General features: G+C 42.4%; 1 protein-coding gene across 6 annotated transcripts in view; it reads right to left on the reverse strand.

Annotated features, from left to right (window-relative positions):
• PITPNM3 (PITPNM family member 3) overlaps window positions 1-21,123 on the reverse strand; it is an 80,864-nt gene extending 59,741 nt beyond the window's left edge. The window contains exons 1-3 of one of the 6 annotated variants that reach the window (XM_027472549.3): window positions 20,339-20,681; window positions 14,994-15,053; window positions 5,985-6,080 (exon numbers count right to left, since the gene is read on the reverse strand). In XM_027472549.3, coding sequence (XP_027328350.3) covers window positions 5,985-6,045 — 61 coding nt within the window. In that variant the 5' untranslated portion in view covers window positions 6,046-6,080; window positions 14,994-15,053; window positions 20,339-20,681. Of the gene's footprint in view, window positions 1-5,984; window positions 6,081-14,993; window positions 15,054-20,338; window positions 20,684-20,891 lie in introns of those variants that run through there. The other 5 variants (XM_038165810.2, XM_038165811.2, XM_027472547.3 and 2 more) reach the window with 5 other exon arrangements.
• Between the last annotated feature and the right edge of the window lie 171 nt (window positions 21,124-21,294).

Consider the following 21,294-nt stretch of genomic DNA (forward strand, 5'->3'; position numbering starts at 1 on the left):
AATAAGAAAATCCAACATGGTAGCGTAACTCAGTCCTGCCATGAACTGAGAGCTTTGTGACTGACACATTCCATGCCACATGGAAAGCAGGCAACAAGGGAGAGGTGCGCAGAAGAAAACAGTAAGATATTACTTCTCCCTTTCTCTATGGATTGCACTACAGTAAGCAGCTAGCCAGGGCAGATGAATCAACTGTCAACACATATACAGCTGTTCAGATTGTAAACACAGGTGTTTAATTCTGTGTTTACAAGGTAGTCAGATAGAACTTTATTTGAGTAAATGGGGTTTGACCCCAGCTGTTTATCATATTGTTACCCACCGTTTAACAGATCAGTGGCACATACTGTAGAAATAAAGGAGACCATTTCCTCATTACTTTTCTTCTGAAAATCTGCCTGAACTTAATTTGAAAAACATTTTGCAAGCTAACTGCAAAGTAATCAAAAGTTGGAAATACTTGGGTCAAACTCCTGGTACAGTGGGTAATCACTGTTTATCAACATTTCAGTCTCTTGCAAAATGTCTTTAAAGTCCGTCCTATGACTATCTTCACTTGAATTCAGACCACATTCAGTAAATTTCAAGTACATTTCTTTTATCATTAGTCTACGATCTATGCCTCAGCAACTCCAAAAATGGCAATCATCATACTGACCTTCAAAGCATTCTTGAACAATAGATGTTGACAATTCAAAAGAATATCCCATCAGGCACAGCGAATGATCATACTCCCAAAAGAGAGCCCAATAAAATATTTTGCAAACAAATAAACTACCTCATCTAACTTGTATGAATCATCGCCATTTTAGTTCTCTCTAAACAAAATTTTAAGTATGAGTTAGTGCTTAAAGTTACAATACCCGCTTCACAGGGAACATAGAAACTGCTGAGATCTGTAAGACAGCTGGTTTAAACTACATGGCAAGTCACTACTGAAATGCACAAAGGCAACTTGGAGAAAAATCAACAGAGGCTGTTTTTCATTTCTTCTTCCACTCACTAAAGCTTAGGATTTCAATACAGCCTGAATAATTTAGCCATCCTGTTCTCACTGAACATAGAACAGAAACAGAGCACCATCTCTCATTCTTCATCTTCCACGTCTTCCACAGACACACTTAATTTTGATCCACGTAAGAAGTTTCTCTCATATTAAATTCTCATCTCTCACTAGAAGTCTGTTATTAGAGCATTAACAACTGACTAGCAGATGTTGTTCATTATCTATACATAGCAGTCACATTTTATTTCAAGTAACAGTTATAAAAAGGACAGCTATTGTTATCAGGAGCATTTCAGACTACATAAACTACCCTGACATTAAACAATTAAAAAGTATTTTATGAAAGCTGTATTATACACTAAAATCAATAGTTCCCTATGCTTAAGAACTAAGAATATTGTGACATTTCTCCCAAATGCATTTAAAACAGTATGCAGAGTACTGTATAAACACACTTATCCTCTTCCTTCCAAACCTTGGAAATCATCCTGCTATAGAATGGCTGATTCAGTAGACAGCATTAGAAATCTAAAAAAATACTGAACAGACATTCTGATTCAAAAGCAGTTTATCTCAAAAAAAGATAATCTGAGAAAATGGAGGCAGTAGAGTGGGAAAGGGAAGTTTTGGAATTGTCTTCTCCATTCCAAAATTCCATCAATTACATACCAAGCGTGCTAGCACATGGAATACAGCATGCCAGGCCCCGAACTGTTGTTGACATAAAACAGGACCTATTTCAGTTTGGCCTGAGCAACTCCTGCTATATCCTGTTCTAAGAATTTCAGAGTGAGTGAGGTTTTGGGAGGGAAGGTTCCATAAGCTTTTGAATCATTGGAGTTTAACAGAAATGTGGAGATTGTTCTTAAGCATGAAGTTTGCTAGGAGCATGGGATGCTTTTCAAAAATTAGGGATAAGACTTCATCCCTCCCCTCTTTCCCATCTTTCTAGTTTGGGTGGTTGTTAATTTATGTAACATTCAGTATTCTTGATTTTCAGAGCTAAGTTACTCTGGAAGAAAAAAAAAGGAAAAAAACACCTTCAAGACAGCCACCCCAAATTCCCAAATTTATGGCATTTACACAGCCAGATTTTTTTATTTTTTTTTTTATTTGTATTTTTTTTTAGTGTGACAGGCTATTTTTCTCCAAAAAGAATCTAGACTAAGTTCAGTGAACTACAAGGTTCCTTTAACACCCATGAACCCTGGGAAGAGGATATCTCTTCTCACATTCATTGTGTCAATCTGATACGCTACTAAATTATTGCTCATACAAAAATGGCATCATCTGAACAAAATGGGAAACATACCACATTTTATCACTCCTTGGGTAAATTCACAGCACATCACAGTCATCAATAATAAAAGTATTTGATGTTTCAAAAATGTATTTTAAAATACTTAAACTGGTGTTGTCATGATTGTATTTTATCTGCTATGGAACAACTCAATTCCAGCATCAAATTTGCCATTTATAAAAGAGACTTTATTGGCTTTAAATCACACAGCTAATTCACCGTAACCACGAATAGAACTATCTGGTTTTAAGCAACAGCTAAAAAAGATTTGTGAACAGGGATGTTGAGAAGACTGTTGCACACAGTTTGCATTGAAATATCTGGAATCTTTAATACCTATCTTTGTGACTTGGAAAGTCCTGTGAGCAGTGAAGGTGATGCAAGGCTGCACATGGTGTCCATAGATATATTGCAAACACCAGAAGACTAAGAACTGCTCTAATATCACAGACGTGGGTGTAGTACTAGAAACAATCACTTGGTCTCTTTCAAACAGATGGTAAATCACACATTTATTATTGGTAACTCTAGAAATTTATTCATACATCATCAAAAATGAATGTATCACATGGAAAATGACATGCTTACAGAAGTGTCTGCCACTAATATTTAAACTCACTAAGCAGGGGGAAACAAACACCGAGGCAGGCAAAGACTAATTTCTTAACACATTCAGTATACATTTTTGCAGCACAGTCTTTTCTTAAAATGTCGGTACTTTAGTGAATGAGGGACAGCATCATCATACATTACGAGTTTTTTTCTAAGCACAACAGAACTTTACATCCCACTGTTGCCATTGAACACACTCATGCTGAGAAACATTTAGATCCTCCAAACTTCCACTTTAGTTCAAGGCAGCACTGTCAAATAATATGCAAGTTTCTCAGCAGAGCAGTTTAAAATTAAATAAATTAGACCAGTGGGTCTATTTTCAGGAGAGCATGATGCAGCAAATTAAAAGCAACGCTTAAACAGCAGAAAGCTACCATAGCCTCTTTCATGATTAAGAACCTTGACAAAGCACAGGCAAAGCCTGACTTGAAATATACAGCACATAGCTATCGGCTTCCACTTTTTATGAACACAGCAATACAGATGCCAGTTCTCTAAAGATCAATTTAAGAAAACAGAAATAACAACCAAAGTTTTTAAACAGACTACATAAATTCATCTGGAAAAAATGATGCTGCTGTATTACATGCCACCTCTTTGATCTTTAGTAGAGCTGTAAGCAGATTTTGGATTGTAACATCTGTTACAGTTACATGCTTATGAGGGAAGAAAGGGTTTTGTATCCCTGTTAAAAGTGCCTCCACAGTCTGATTTAGAAACTTACTGCACTCAGTGAAGGAATGATGAAGAAGATATTTTAACGGTTGGTCAGTTCTCATCTGGTCGACAACTTTAGATCAAAAATAACTGGAAGTTGAGTTCAACTGAACTTGAACTAGGTTAGACAGTAGTTACAAGATCTCCTGTGAACAGCAATACTACCATTCACATTGTATCACAAATGTGGTATTTATTAACTGTTAACTTTGTTTCTAAGAGAATCCACACAAAAACAAAACAAAACAAAACAAAAACACAAACCACCTTGCAGGTACTTTACTAGTAACTATCATAAATATTAGGAGGAAATTCTTCACTGTATGAGGCACTGGAACAGGGTGTCCAGAGAAGCTGTGGATGCCCCAACCCTGGAAGTGTTCAAGGCCAGGCTGGATGGGGCCATGGCCAGCATGATCTAGTGGGATCCATCCCTGCCTATGGCAGGAGGGTTGGAGTTAGATGATATTTAAGATCCATTCCAACCCAAGCCATTCTGTGATTCTATGATTCTATAATAAGGCTAATACTAATTATATCTGTGTAGAAACAGTTTGTTTTGGAAAATAATATTGCAATTTTAGTCTCACAGAAGTAAGTCAGAGATTTATCAGTTGGTTCAGAGTTTTGGGGTTTTCCCCTGGTGGAGTGAGATCAGTATAATGCAGCAAAATGCATCTTCTTCAAAGCTATCTTACAAACCAGTCAAGAGCACAGAGCTGATCCCCCCAGAAAAAGCTGTTTAGTTTTCACTGTTCTCCTCTTACCCATGCATTTTTAAAGCAACTAAAAAACCCTGACAAAACAGCTCCTCTATGCTGAATTTCAACTCAGGCTTATGCCAACATGAAAATACAAGATGTGGCCATGTTTGGTTGCCAACCATTCCTGCAACAATCCCACCCACAAAGGAAACAAAAAACATACTGAAATACAGAATTCACTGCATCACAGCAGACATTTAATGCTAAATACTGCCTTATAAGCACTTACTACCATTTTCAGTAACACCATACATCTCCAGACACCCAAACAGCAATGACACTGAAGCCAAAGCAGTCCCACAAAAGAAAATGTATTTCCTCAGAACAAGGTCTCATTCAAGAAAAACAGAATGCTGGGAAATGATATTTATTATAGAGAGAAAATCCAGCAGATGGAGAAACTCAATGACAATCTTAGCTATTAGAAGTAATATATCCATTTCCTTTGCAAAGCATCAAATTTTATTGCACTCAGAAATCAGCGGAACATCTGCTGAGCATGCTGTTATCTGAAACAACCAAACTAAAAATAAAAAGCATACCCAAACCGAAACCAAATTCCCCATGGGACAGTTGAGTTTTCCAGTTTGGATTAGGCTTACTTTAAACTAGAAGAGAAATCTCAACAAATATGGAAGGGGAGGGATATGATATTCCCTCTCCCTTTGACCAAATACTTAATATTGGTATTAAGTACTTAATGAATCCAACTTTCCACAAAAGATAAAGGACATTCTACAAGTTTATTCCATTACCCTTTACCCCTGACTTCCAGGTAATATGAGGATGTAACTACGACCACAATAGCTCACACTATGAAAGATCCTATAGCTGTATTTCAAAGTAGTAGCAAAATAATTTCTCTGCTATGGGTTATTCTCTTCAGAAAAGCAAATGAAATAGATCAGAAAAGCATTAGGTTTGGGTCACACAAACAAAAGCAAAACTAGACTCTCCATCTTGCACTGTGCATGCACACAAACTACAACCTCTACTCTCACTTCAGAATGAAACTTGGCACCTTAAAAAAGATGCCAAAAGTTCAGGGTCTCATTAGATACACAGGGAGTGTTGTATTTTGGATTCTCCTGATTAAAACCACAAACATTAAAATATTGCTGCTTCTTGAACAAGCAGAACTTCCAGGCACATCAGTGAACATTTTGCCAGTAGAAAATCTAGGCCATGAATTTTAAAGGCTGGCCATCAGTAACACAGACACTCATGGCCATCATCAGAGCTATAAAATAGAGCACTTAACTCTAACATCATATATTACCTGACCTGTAAACAAGCTGGGCCCAAGAGACCCCACAAAGCTATGGACTTCTGCAGACATGCTTCTTCTGACGCCAGATGCAGCTCATGGCAGCTCATTCATCCACACCAGTACTTCACCAATCTCCCATAAATTTAGGCCCACTCATAAATCCTTGTAACAAGATCTTATTCTATTATTATTTTTTTTCTTCTATATCTCAGTCAGTTGAGGACAACATTGTCAGTCCATTCCTAAAGAAGCTCAACTACTTGCTGCAAAACTGGAAAGAATGAGGAGAGGAGGACAAAAGCGTGCACTGACCTCGCGCATCAAAGAATTCATCATCGGAGCTCTCCACAGAGTCTTTGAGGACATTCTGCATGTGCCACTGAGCACCACTGAATCGGCGCAGACCAGCTGGAAATACAGAGAGACTCACATTAACCAAAGGGAATGCTCACCTGGGCTCCAGGCTTCAAAGAAAAAAAAAATACATTAACTAACAGCTTGTGTAGATGGCTCAAGAGGATCCACTTGGTCAGGACACATACTTTAATCTCAAAAAGACAGCCAGAATTTTCAAGATAGCATGAAAATTATACTTGCTTCTAAAAATGATTAAAACAATGTCTTGCATAAAGATGAGCCTGCATCACTTTCAGCTAATGGAATGAGTTGAAAAGCTGAATTCTACACTGTTTAATTCACCAAGCTACTCAATTCCAACACTTAAACTATACATTATTTCTGAGATATGAAGTAGCATTTCCCTAGGACATGGCAGTAGTTCCTATTTCAATTCTACTTTACTTCTGAAGGAAGTGCCATCCTATTTGGTTCACAGATTTACAAAGTACTGAATTCTTACTCAGAGCTTTTTTCATCAGGCAGCTTTGTTTTGCTAGAGACTACTGTTTTCATTCAAAGCTTGCTATTAGAAAGAAGGAAGGCAAAACGACAACGGAACAGGTACAGTAACAGATATACTCATGTTGTTTCCAGTGGGTTACATGTAACTCAAATTAATTTATAACTAGAAAAATAGAGTTTATTGCCTTATATTAACAATAAAGGCTTCCCAAACCAGTGGCAAACCAGGGTTCAAAAAGGTATTGCCAAAGATTCAGTTACTGATGAAAAATTTACTAGGAAAATTTTGTTAGATCTGGTATATGCAAATGAGCTGGTTTTACTTATATATTTATCTAAAACAATGTTCTTATTCTGTCTCCTCTCATACAAAACATTTGGGAATTTTTCTATTTGACTCTCTACAAAGACTAACAGCTGGATCTTGACTGAATAGTCTCATGAATGTTTACCTCAAAGCTCTGTAACAATATAATGCTACTAATGACACAGGCACTTCTATTTTATTAACATGACATTGTTTTTTTCTGTATATGTGCGTGTGCGTAAATGAAATTGTGGTGTAGACCCTCAAAATTAAAAGATAAAAATGCTCCTTATGGTGACACATAGCACATTCTGATAAGAGGAAACGCATAGAGAAGAATGCCAATGAATCCAACTGATGCAGATGCACAGATGGCATTTCTGAGCAGGCCAAGTTTCTGTATGTTGTCAATAACTCATTTATGGGCAGCTCTGCAGCACCCTGCTCCACCTCATAATCATCTGAGACCAGAGGAATAAGAAGCCCTGATGACCCCACCTGTCATCAAGGTCACACATGTGAGCTAGAGATAACAAAGCAGTTTTCTTTATGTTCATGAAGACACTGTGTCACCTGCAGGCTGTTCACCATCATGGAATTCCCTGTCTCAGCAGCTGTGATTCCACCACCCCAGCAAAAGAAAGGAAAGAGCTGAGGAAGCCCAGTTACTATGAGCAGAAGAAGCAACAGGCAGTAGGAGCTGGAGGAGCAGACTACAGGCAGTTGAGCAATAGTGAGCTTGTCATCCATTATCAGAAAACAAGCCTGCAATCCTTGAAAAAGACCTACTGGGCTGAAAAACCTTCTGTACCCTGGCAGCAAGCACAGAAAAGTAAGGCAGAAACACACTTGGACAAGGTTAGCTCCTTAGATGTGCCATTCCTAAAACTGACTTGAGTCAAACTGGCCTTTGTGTTAATGATACAGAAGACAGAAAACACAGCAAAGCCCCACTAGCAAAGCCCCACTGACGGACAGTCTCTGTCGTGCAAGTCAAGAAAGCCAACACACAAGTTAAAAACCTCATAACCTTCTTGGAAGAGACAAAAGAACAAGTTGGTCCCAGTAGACAATCCTCAACTTCTAATGTCACGGAATGTCAAGTATTATGCACATGCCAGAAGAGGCAAAAAAAAAAGCCTTCCTTTTAATGAGCCATGCTCAGAGAAATTTCTAAAAACATACAATCATAGAATGGTTTGAGTTGGAAGGGACCTTAAAGATCATCTAATTCCAACCCGCCTGTCATGGGCAGGGTCATCTTCCACTAGACCAGGTTGCTTCAGGTTGCACCATATGCTTGACACAGGAAGACAGAACACTCTGAATACTATTTTCTTACTCTTTGTAGTAGCAATATTAAAAAAAAAAAAAAAAAAAAAAAAAATCACAGCCCAATTAAACAGCAGCTCCCTGGAGAAGAACTACAACTAGCCTGACTCATAATCAATAACAGTGCTAGCCCCACAAAGAAAGCTTGTGCCTCCAGCGACCTTGGAGTTTTGACACAGAATGTGAATGGAAGGCAGGGAAAAATATCACAAATCCACAGGGGAAAATTCTGGCCACCAAAAAAGCCCTTGGCAGCACCAGTTTTATAATATTGCACTAGGAATGCTTCTAGATTTAGAAGCAACTTAAACACAGCCACAGTCAACAGCAGAAATCTGTGCAAGCTAGCTGCAGTTCTTCACACCCATATTTATTTGCTGGCTGGACTGCAATTGCATTGCCCTAGTGCATTAGTCTTACTCAGTCTGCTTCATTCTGTGCCAACAGCTTAGCATTAGCCATCCTCATAGGACTCTATTAACATCCCCTGATTGCATTAAACACTGGCATTGCCTGGACTCATTGATTTCATTTATAGTGTCAACTGCTGCATATTCTATTATTTAATTTCAGAGAAGGAAAAGAGCAGACCTACTCCAAAATACAGACTACCTCCTTGGTGATGACATTTGTTCCTTCTAAGTCAATTAACTTTCTCTTCAAATACCAGATTTGCTGATTGGTTCTTAGCAGCCAGACTTCAGCAATTTTTACAAGCAGGGCAGCAGCTAACATTTCATTTTAGCTGTTCAGTACCAGAGCTTCCAAGGATGGGGAAGCTATCCATAAATGCAATGAGTTTAACAGAAACCCACTACATCAGTAATTTGCAATTCATTCACAGTAGCTGAACTAGAGGCACATGTACTAGTTTCCAAAGGCTGTTTAGGCAACACACCAGACTGACAGTAGGAGACAAGGGGAATATTTTCACGCGGCAGACAGTCCACAGAAATGCACTGTGTCTTTTCCTCTAAAAGAAGCAGAAGCAAAGCTTCCTATCTAAACTGCCTTCTTTTGCACAGTACCGCAGGTTGCTACACTCACCTGTTACACAGGGAGCTGACTGTGTTTGCCCTGAGCACATAGGCACAGTAACAGCTAGTAAGAAGACCAAAGCAGATCTGGCAGTACTGTGCAGAGAAGCTGAATTCTCTGTTTACACTCCTGTATGGTTCTAACTTGGTGGAAAGTGAATTCAACTTTTACTTTTTCTGTTGCAGAGCAGGACATGTGCATGAATACAGACAGGCTAATACACTTTAATTGTAAACTAATGCACCACTCTTAAGACTGCACCAACCACTGATCAATTTACAGACTGGATTGGCATTGATGGGAGAAGGTACAAGGAATAGAAATGCCAGCAAGAAAAAAAAAAAAACAACAACAACAAAAAAACACCATCAAGTCTAATCATTGCCTAACACTACTGTGTCTACCACTAAACCACATCCTTAAGCACAATGTCTGAAATATCTAATACCTACAACTATCTAACCTAAACCTCTTCTTGCACAACTTGAGGACATTTCCTTGCATCCTAAAGAGAACCCTTGTGTTTGAGCCAACTACGACACTAACAAATTGGAAGCTTCTCATCTCCTCTAGCTACCCTCACAGCTGCAACCACCTCATTATAAAACTGTGTGGTTAAATTACAGTTTTAACAGACTTGTGACTCTAGGCCAGGTATATGTGCCAATACTGACTATAATCCTGCCAGATGTCATCTGAATACTTAATTTTATGCACATATTTAATCCAACTGAAATCAGTAGAACCATTAACCTTGCAGGAATTCATAGTACTTTCCCCATCCTATACCTGATTTTTCTGGTTTCTATTTCAGTTTCCATTCTGATTTTTTTTGTTGTTGTTGTTGCTTTGGTTGTGTGTTTTTGGTTTTTTTTTTTGCTGATTATTTTTAATTCATTGGGTTTCATGTTGATACACATTTCCTCTGAAATAGTTAAGTCAGTACAGAAGTTTTGATGAAGGTCACGTTTGAAGAAATGAGCACAGAAAAGGCCCTTCTTTATGTGAACTTGGACTTGCAGATATTAGCCTGACTGTTACAGGGAAAGGTGTGGAGATCAGAGGAAGAAACAAATAGCAATAAACTTTCTGACTTTCCCATTGTTAGTAAGGTACCTCCATTCTTTTGGCTAAAGAAGTTTAATATTTTCTTCTCATGCTTCTTAGTTTAGTAATAACTTCACTGAAAGGCCACAACCTGAGACCTCTTTTACTGCATCTTAGGTGAAAATGCTTTTTATTGGGACTCCTTCCCTTCTTCCTCCCAATGAATAGATATGACTACGCACTACTACAGATCAAATGGTACTCATAGTTGTCTCTAGATTACTGAAATTCAATTTCATTTTTGCATTATATATCGTGATTCAGAAAAGCAATGACAAGTACTTTACAGATTTTTGGTAGTTTATTGCCAACATCCATTCTAATTTCATAGTGTTTGATTTCCATTATCACATCAAACAACTGATTTGTGTGAGGATACAGTTGACAGAATTTTTTTGTTAGGCTGTAGTACACGGGGGAAAAAGAAGGCAAGGGGTTTGAACCCTAGTGAATATGTAACACCTAAAACATACGGCAGCTCATTCAGAACTCTGCAGAACTGCCCAATTCACACCTTAGCAGCAATGCAGAATGTTCACAACAACCTTGAAATGGAGAATATTAAACTGACCACTGCTTTAATATTTCAGTAATTAACTGACCACTGTTTTACATTAAAGGTAGTTAATTCATTAGAGCAAAACTCAAATATACACTTAAACTCAGATCCCTTTGTCTTGTGAAAGTGTTGCTCTGCTTGATTTACATTGGAGGTATTATTTAACACAGTAAATATGTTGCCTGGCTTCTGGATCTGGCTGGAAATTTCCACGTCTCTGAATGCTGATTTTTATTTAGTATTCTTTGCTAATAGATGTTTATCTGATTATGCAAATATAACTATCCAGAATTCCACTGTATGTGACCAGATGTTTCAATTAATCAGTTATTCAATACAGCAGGATCTAAAAGTCATTCATCAGGCATGACTTCTGCCAAAGTCTCAACAAATTTATATATTTATTGGAGGAGAAACAACAACAACACACACGCACAAAGATTTCTGGTAATAGAAAAAGGTAAACTTCTTAACAAAATTAAGATGAGGAAAAAATCTGAAAATCTAATAAACTAGCACATGAAATCATAGAATCATTAAGTTAAAGAGACCTTCAAGATCATCTGTTCCAACCATCACCCTACTACCAATGTCACCCACTAAGCCATGTCCCTAAGCACCAGGTCCAGGCTTTCCTTGAACACCCACAGGGACAGTGACTCCACCACTTCCCTGGGGAACCCATTCCAATGCCTAACTACTCTTTCTGAGAAGAAATGTCTCCTAATTTCCAATCTAAACCTCCCCTGGCACAATTTGAGGCCATTCCCACTGTACACCAAAGAGACCTAAAACCAAAACGTGCTTTTCAGTAATGTAAGGAAAGAAAAACAGTTTGAACATTTAGCTTTTTTTCCCCAAATATATCCTAGATAAACTTTTTTACTGTTACATGTTTCAGATATTTCAGAAATGGTATTAATGTGCCTTTCAGATGTCACATTCTAAGACTAATGCTTCAGTGACCTTTGGGTCAGACTGTTTTCAATTTAAACACTCACTCTTCCCCACCAGAATACACAGTATATGTATTATATACATACTATATCACATTTAATGTAAAATGACAGGGATTAAATCAAGACCTAGAAAATCAGTATCATTTGGCTGGAACTCCAGGCCTACCTTAACTGCATCTCCTTGCATCACTCAAGCATAGGTATAGAAGAGGGATGCTATTCTCTAAGCCTTGCCCAGCAGGGAGCAAACATGACAACATGCCAGTTTCTGGCCACTTGCCTGTTTCACCTCAGCTACCTTCCATCAAATGGAGCCTTCCTCAAACACATTAAGCTTCAGTTCTCAGCCTGACAAGGATGTACATGTATGTTTCTGTAAACTGGCCAAGTCATAGGAAGGAAGTGAGCTTTAAAAACAGATTTTCTACTTTGATGACAACCTGGAAATTGCTTTTCAGTGGAATTCGGTTTATATGCTGTATGTGAAACATGTGCACAACGGACACCTTATATAGAGATTTAAGCACTCACTGTTGAATAAACTGTTAATTACATCTGTATCTAAAAAGTAATGAATATTTGCAGTAAGATTTTCTGGCTTGTGTATTGTTTAAATACCAAGGTCAATTTCTCTTTATTTTGCCACACATATGTTGAAGAAGACAGGTGCTAATCAAGACTTATTTTTCCTTTATGTCCTTCATAAAAAAAATATATATATATATTTTGTTAAGTAGAAGAAAGATTACAAAGTCTTGCTTTTTCTCTTCAAGAAGAAAAAGTGTGCTGGAATTCCATTGGTACTTTATTGCATCTGTGATCTGGTGATGTGAGAAGTGATGTGATGCATAGATAAACAGCAACTTGGAAAATCACTGTCGATTTCCCTAATTTAGACCATTTCACATATAATTTTTCTACTAATGACACAGTCAATATATTTGCAAGAGAATAACTCCTATCAGACCCACAGAAAACAATTTTCCATGTTGTGGATATGGTAGATTTGGGTTTCTGACTCACCATACTTACAGGTTAGCCCTGGTCCATTCAAAAGACGTCTAGTCACAACCCACAGAATATAGAATGAATGAACTGAGCCCTGCCAGATCCGAAGGAGTACTATGCACAAGCACAAGTTACAAAAAATATCCAGAAACTTCAACATCCATTAAAATATTGCCAAATTTTATCCCTAGTGCTTAGTAGCTCCCACTCATGTATCAACAGCTTCTAGTGCAATCCATCCAAAACAAAATAAAAATACTGTAATAATGCTGTCTCTCATTGTGGTGCTTTTACTCGGGTGGGCAGCCGAGCTCCACCACAACCACTCTCTCACTCCCCCTCCTCAAAGGGAAAGGGGGAGAAAATACGATGCAAAGGGCTCAAGGTTTGAGAACGGGGGAATGGGGGTTGCAGTCAGTCTATAGCACTTCATCTCCACCACTCCTTCTCAGTTACTCTCTTCCCCTGCTCCATGTGGTCCCTCCCACAGGATGCCATCCTTCCCGAACTGATCCCACAGGGGCTTCCTATAGGCAACACCTCTTCAAGAACTGATCCAAATATGTCTCCGTACCACGGGGTCCATTCGTCAGGAGCAAACTGCTCCAACAGGGGTCCCCCACGGGTGGCAGCTCCTCCCAAATGCCCTGCTCCTGGGTGGTCCCCTCTCCAAAGGCTACAGCTCTGGCCTGGGGCCTGCTCTGGGGCTTTCCAGGAGCCAGAGTCTCCTTCATGGCAGATCCACCTTCTCCACGGGCTGCAGCATGGAAACCTGCTCTGCTGTTGTACACTACAGGTTGCGGGGGGACAGCCTGCTCCACCGGGGGACTCTCCACAGGCCGCAGGGGAACTGCTGCTCCAGCGCCTGGAACACCTCCTGCCCCTCCTTATTCACCAGACCTTGGTGTCTGTTCTCACTCCTCTCTCTCCCAGCTGCTGCTGAGCAGCAGTTTTTTGGTTTTTGTTTTCCTTTCTTAAATAGGCTCTCACAAAGGTGCAAACAACATTGCGTATTGGCTTGGCTCTGTCCAGCAGCAGGCCCCTTATCTAACATGGGGCAGCTTCTGGATCCTTCTCACAGAACCCATCCCTGCAGCCTCCAACTACCAAAACCTTGCCACATAAACCCACTACACTCATATGCTCAACAACAGGCCTAAAGAGCAGAGAAGTTGTGGGGAAAAGCCAATTCCATTTTCTCCCACAAACCAGCAGAGATCATTTTGTCATAGGTGAATGAGCAAATTATCCTGTCAAAATCATCAGTAGTTGAAAACTACATAAAAGAGCACAATTGTTTCTAGCTTTTCCTGGTCAGGAGCCATAAGCAAATTATTTCCAAAGGTGTTGTGTTTTTTGTTTGTTTGTTTAAAGTGACAAACTAGCAGTGATATGACAATTAAGCAGTGCATGAATGCACATCATTCCATGCAATTCAAGGATGTTTATAGACAAGAAAAAAACAGAAGATGAATTGAAGTGGCCTTACTGATCTGTAGCCAGTGTTCTCAGAACTAGGAAAATGGAAGCAGAAGAACAGACAAGAAGTGAAGTAAGGCCAAAGAAAGGCTCTGAAAAGTACTTTAAGAAACAAAGGTCTTCTGAAAATTGAATGACCAATGCTGCTGATTCCTAACTTAAATTTAACCACTTCCCTGTATCATTTTAAAAGGCCTGGTGTTCAAAACTTATTCATCCCCCTAGTCCCAACCATCTTAAAGACAGAACAGCCCACCACTGTAATTCAGTAATTCCACATGCTCTCCTACCCCTACCAAAAGCATTGCTTCAAGATTGTTATGAAAAAAAAAATATATATATATTTAAAATGCATATCAAATCAGAAGAAAAAAAGGCATCTACTTGTTCCATTCCAGTGACTGGCATTACCTCTAACTTAGAATAAACCAATACAGTGCACAGTAGGCACCAGTTCTTTGGGTGCAATGCATCTGGAGGTAAAATGTTTGTGTGCAGAGCATGGTAATACCTTGAAAGAATATTTTGTTGTGGAAATAATGTCCTCTAGTATCCAGCATACTTTACAAAGATACAGGGCTCCTGCCACTGGGTCTATTGACTTGAAAGGTGATTTTATGAATGCATTGGGAAGAAACCCCAGCCCTGCTGTGAAACCACAGACAAGTTACCTTTTCTCACTGGCTCTGCCTTCTCTCGAGCTTCAATTAGCTTTTACAAACTGATAGAAGCTGAAAAAGAAAACCATGACTTGAGTCATAACTGCTTATTACAGCAGAACTTCACCAACAGGATCAACACAAATACTTTGTGAGGGGACTTTCCTGTAAAACCCATTCGATACAGTTCACATCAATGTCACGATATTACAGATTTCATCCAACTTTGCAGCAGGCCCAGAAGTTTTCTCTAACATTTGCTTGATAATAAACATTTGCTGATTAAGCGTACACATAAGCACATGCCACAGATGACCATTAATGCAGCATTACTACTGCTACACCAATCTAGTTAGCAGAAATAAAATGTTCTCATAGCTACTGAAAACTCAGTAAATTAGAAACTTACTGAAGACTGAGTTAATCTCAACAAAAATGGACTCTGATGCACAGATTAAAAGTCTTTCTGCTTGTCAAAATTTGTTTTAGAACCGTTCCATTTTTAATTCAGTAAGGATTTTGTTAATAAAATTAAAAAGCACAAGTCGTTTTTTCCATTTGCAAAGAGATGCTGGGTAGAAGGAATGACCGTTGCTGTTGACATTGACTGCTGTTGCATAATACTTCTTTCTGTTCTGCTGGTTTCAGATGCATCCTGCCTACCCAAAAAGTGATTTAACTGAACTACCCACACAGTGTTACCTAGTGACTACATAGTTAAGTCTTACTGGAGGTTAAAATTACCCACTGTTATTTTCTAGTTATGTTTTCTTTCTTCTTTAGCAAACATGAAATTGAAGATGTACTTTAAAATATGTGAATGTTAACTACTGGAGGCCCTCCTTGGACTCAAGAGCTCAGGCAAGAAAGAGGGAGATATGGATACTCCCTCCAATTATTCCAGAGTAAAAACTGATGTTTAAGGAAAGCCCTCACACACGATGGAAGGTGGCCAGAGCAGGAGTCCAGGATGGAGCAGGTGGTTGGTCAGATGAGGAGGCTGAAGTGGTGCAGGAGGCCAAGGGGGAGAGTACACAATGCCAAGGAAATATCAGGAGTCCAGAGGTGGAGTGTCGTGGGAGAATGGGAGAGGAAAATCAGACTGGCAGGTCAAGCTGGTGAGGAAAATAAAGAAGAGCTGGGCTGGAGGGGCAAACAAAGGAGTGGGAGGCCAAAGTGGAAAGGAAGGCCAATAAGGGAGCGGGCAGTGGGGCTCCAACCAGTCTAAATAGCTGCTCACAAGGGATATGATCTTATTGCCTTCCTCCCACCAGGGAGAGCACTCACATGCCCCTGTGGTTGAGCCTGGAAATCTAGCAGAAATGTTCCAAAATTTTAAAATAATGAAGTTTTCCACCTCTTTTGTTCCCAGAACAAGACTGCAGAAGATCTGTTGAAGCTTGTGAACTGGCCTAGGAAAGAGGTGGAGATACACAAGATTCCCCCTGTTGTCAGCAAGGCACCATATCAAACTACATTCTGCATTCAGGAACTTGCAGCACGCCAAGTACAGGCACTTCTGTAATCTGCATATGCTTACAGTTCTATGAATTGCAGATGTGGAAGTATTGCTGGCACTTTGGAAAGAGGAAGAAGGGGGGTTAATCAGGAAGAATTAAACAGTGGACAGGAGTGGGAACTTCGACAACAAGAATTAGGAGCAAGATCCTGGTTTAACAGACAAGAAGATGAAAAGCAAGGGGGCAGGAATATGTAGGTGGGGAAAAAAAGAATTTAAAAAAATGGTCATCTTGAAAGAGGAATCAAGTAAGGGTCTAGAGTAAGCAAAGTCATTATGTTTATCAGAGAAACTGAAGCCCAGAGAAGAGATGTTAACATAATTCCTCTGAGAGCAGACCTGGGCTGACAGAGGCAGGGTACTAAGACTGGGTTTCTAACAGGCACGGAAAGGGCTGACAGATACAAACAGGGAAGAATTGAGGGCTGAAGGGAAGCATTAACAGCAGAATGAAATCATCAGAAAGTAAGCAGCTTGGGACAAGAAGTGGAGAAGAGAAGCAGCTTGAAGATAGTGTCGGATGGACACCAGAAAAGCTAGAAACAGCAAAGGGCCTGGGCACCCATTTATTCTCATTGTGGCTGCACCTGTCCCTACATAAAAAATAAAAAGGAGAGCAAAGAGCCTAGTTGACTCAGCCACAGATACACTACAAATACACAGATAGAAGGCAGAAAAAGTCCAGGCGAAATGCAAGTTCCCATGTTAAGAAGTGAAAGGGCTAACTGGAGAAACAGTCCAGACACCACTGTGGACTAAGTACCCAATATAACCAACTTCTCTCTCCTATTTCCTCACTCAGTGCCTTTCTACTAATAGCACTTTAGCAATGACAAGTCCCTGGCTACCTACTCTGTACATCCTTCAACTGACAGTTCTGCAACAGATGGTATGGACAGGCATATATTTGTTCACCGAGCACAGGAAACAAAACAACAACAACACAAAAAAAAAAAGAAGCTAAGCCATGCAGGCCTTTCATCCCCTATTTTAAGGTACCAGTGGCACTTTCTGTCTTGCACCTTATGGCATTACTGATGAGATGAAAGAACAGAAAGGAGGTTGAACATGGTGGTTCACGCTCCAAATCCTAGATCAAGCTTTCCTATAAATATGGTACATCTTTTAGAGCTGTTTCTTGATGCTTCAGATGCCAGATCTCCCACAGCAGAAATTAACTTTACCCTTTTTCTTAGCAGCTTCACCACCTCCTCCAAACTCACTCCCCAAAACCAGGGAACATATGAATATTCTCTAACCTTTCCCTGAAATGACTGTAGGTGGACTGCCTGCATCACATCTGAAAGTACTTTCCTAGTGCATTTTTGCTTTCTGTGAAGGATCTGGCATTTTTGAGTCACTGCTGTCTGTTACACAAGGAAATAAAGATTAAGAACAGATATCACACCACCCACAGGGACATGCCAGGTAGCGAGCTGCAGTTGTCCCAATGTGGTCGGCAACCTACAGTTCTGCAAGTGCCCTAGCAAGCTCTTTGCAGGGATTTTGCTTAAGACCTTATGTCCAATAGGTGAGATCTGGCTACTCAAACAAGTCAAGATTACTGCCTCTAAAAGCCCATCATAAGCACATGTGCCATTCAAAAGTGATCAACCAGATTTTGTGGTTCCTAGAATTACGGTCTTTGCATTTACGACAAGGCCACAGAAATGCTCATGGCTGCAAGGCAAAACAGCCACAACATTTGCTTATTTGTGCATATTCTTGCTCATGTAGGTAACTCCGTAGGCTCCATTTCTACAAGCTGCACATGTGCTCTGCTCCTAAGTCAGATACGTTTTGAAAGAGCTCTTTTGTGAATGGATGGTTCTTGCATTTCCTTAAGTCAAAAAGCAGTGCCAACATAAAGCTACCAAACTACCACAAAGTGAAAACACCACATCCTTCTTCCTATCAAAGTTAAAAGGACAGCAAACTAATGCCCCAAAAAAACAACGTGACTTTTTACACTTTTGATTAATACTTCGTCTATCAAAGACTAAAACCAATCATTTAGTTCTATACTCTACTTCCATTTTCTAAAGTGATTGATGTTCTCACATTCCTGAATGCTGTTTTTCTCAGGGCTGCCTGCAATCCACGCCTATCTTGGGGAAATATTAAAAAATAAAATCAAATAATCCTGGTGGGAAAAATAACTTGGTTTTAGATGTCATGCTACCATGCAACTGTAAAGCTACACTGACAGATAAACAGACTGGCACCAAACACTAGGCAAGTTTCACACACAGACCGACAGGCATTTAGTCATTGCACAGTTAGGCCGTCACCTCCAAAAGTAATGGGTTCAGAATTCAACCAAGAAGAAAACCACTTCTGCAACAGCAAGAGGTTTCTCATGGGCTCTGCCAGCTGACAAAGGTCACTCACGTGCACCAAACATGTGTTACATGGGATGTGGCTGCCAGCAAGCATGGGGCATCAGGCTTAGGGCAGAGTGGCTGGAAGCTGTGCAGAGGAAAAGAATCTGGGGGTGTTGGTCGACACTCACCTGAACATGAGCCAGCAGTGTGCCCAGGTGGCCAAGAAGGCCAACAGGTTCCTGGCTTGTATCAGGAAGTGTAGCCAGCAGGACCAGGGAGGTGATCGTTCCCCTGTACTCTGCTCTAGTGAGGCCGCACCTTGAGTACTGTCCAATTTGGGGCCTGTCACCACAGGAAAGACACTGAAGCCCTGGAGCATGTCCAGAGAAGGGCTATGAAGCTGGTGAAGGGTTTGGATCACAAGTCCTATAAGGAGAAACTGAGGGCCCTTGGGTTGTTTAGTCTGGAGGAGCGGAGGCTCAGGGGAGACAGACCTCATTACTCTCTACAACTACCTGAAAGGAAGGTTTGAGGAGCTGGGGGTTGTCCTCACAAATAACTAGTGACAGGAAAAGAGGGAACGGCCTCAAGTTGTGCCAGGGGAGGTTCAGGTTGGAAACTAGGAGGCATTTCTTCTCAGAAAGAGCGATTAGGCACTGGAACAGGTCACCCAGGGAGGTGGTGAATTCACCGTCCCTGAGGGTATTCAAGGAAAGGTTGGATGTAGTGCTTAGGGACACAGTTTAATGGGTGACATTGGTAGTGCGGTGATGTTTGGACCAGATGATCTTGGAAGTCTTTTCCAATCTTAGTGGTTTTATGATTCTTACATGGCTTTGCCGCACAGTACTCTCAATCTCTGCAGCCCAAAGTCCAGCAAACTGATCTCCAAATTGCTCAGACTCCAAGGGAAGCAAAAGCAAAAACATGTGAGCCAGTACGCACAAGTGAGTCTGGATCTGCATTTTCCTTTGAAGGGGTACTACCCAAACAAGCACGTCTTTATTGTCTTCAGAGGAGCCCGTGGCTGCCACGTCCCGTTCTGCTTCTCCCACGTCAGGCAGCAGCGAGCATCGCTACAAGCAGGCTGCAGCCACGGTGCAGCCTCCGGAACCGGGAGACTCTCCACAGCCCCAGCCCAGCACCGGGGAGGAGAGCCGGCAGGCAGCAGGACACCAGCGGCCTGGGCAGACGCCCCACGCGGGACTCCCGCTATCGCGGGCACAGGGCCCACAGGAGCGCCGAAGGCAGAGCAGACCCTGCTCGGGCGAAAGCACCCGGGTCTCGTTTACGGGAGCCTGCGCCTACCGGTCCCGTGGGTCGGCACGGGGCTGGGCAGGCCGCGGCACCCTGCACAGGACCACGACGGGGCGGCCGGCTCGGACCGGCTCGGCCTGCGGCGGGCACAGAGCGTGGTCTGCCCCCGAGGCCGGCCGGTGCGCGGGGAGCGTCCCCCCCCCCCCTTTCCCCTCCCCTCGGGCCGGCCCCTCCCGCCGCGCGGGCTCCCCGCTCACCTGGGCGCGGAGCTTTCGCCATCTCGGGGCTGCCCGCTCCCGGCCAAGCCGTCGCCGGCCGCGTCAGCTGCTCGCCCGCGGGGCCCTCCCGGCGCGCCGGCACCCCGCGCCCTGCCGCTCCATCTGCTCCCGGCGGAGGTCCCGCACCGCCCACCCGCCTGCGGCGCCGAGAGACGCGACCGGGAGGCGCCGCCGTGCCGTGCCGTGCCGTGCCGTGCCGCCCCGTCCCCCCCGCGCAGCCCACCCGCCGCGGCGCAGCCGCCGCCGTTAAAGGCGCAGCGAGCGGCTCGGGCGTGACCGGGCGCCGAGCCGGGCCGGCAGCCCCGCTGATGCGGTTGCTCGCCGGCGGCCGGGAGGGCGATGGGCGAGGCCCGAGCAGAGGCGCGGCCGCGGGGCTCCCCAAGCCCGCCCGCCCGCCCACAGGGCCCGCCCAGCCGCAGCCCAGAGCGGCCGCCGCTCGGAGCAGAAGCACTCGGTGCCCGCGGCCGGCCCGTCCTGCGGCTCTCCGCCGCCGCCTTTCCTTGCCGCCCTGTCCCCGGCCGCCCGGAGTTACCTCCGGTCTGCAGCCCGCTGCGGAGCGCCCGGGGGCTGGCCGGCGGCACGGGCCTCGGTCGCTGCGGCAGCACCGGCCGCACAAACAACTCCTGCAGGAGGCTGGTCCGGATTTAACGGCAAAAAGCCCTTGGGCACTGCCAAGCCGTGTCAGTGCAGTGGCCAAACTGCCGCAGGGCCTTTCAGGTCCGCGGTAGGAGCGCTGCTTGCACGCTGCCGAGCGAATTGAGCTAGGGCACGTCCGGGGCGGGACTATTTTTCTCCCTCTTCAAGACCCTCACTTGAGGCACATTCAGGACAAACTAGAGAGAAGTCTGCTTCTCCAGATCTCCCAAGAACTGGGGGAAACTCACCTTCAGAAATGACTGAAGTGGTTGCCTATCGTGGAGGAATAATGGGAGGAG

This window comes from Anas platyrhynchos, chromosome 20 (genome assembly GCF_047663525.1).
Source record: "Anas platyrhynchos isolate ZD024472 breed Pekin duck chromosome 20, IASCAAS_PekinDuck_T2T, whole genome shotgun sequence".
Classification (NCBI taxonomy): Eukaryota; Metazoa; Chordata; class Aves; order Anseriformes; family Anatidae; genus Anas; species Anas platyrhynchos.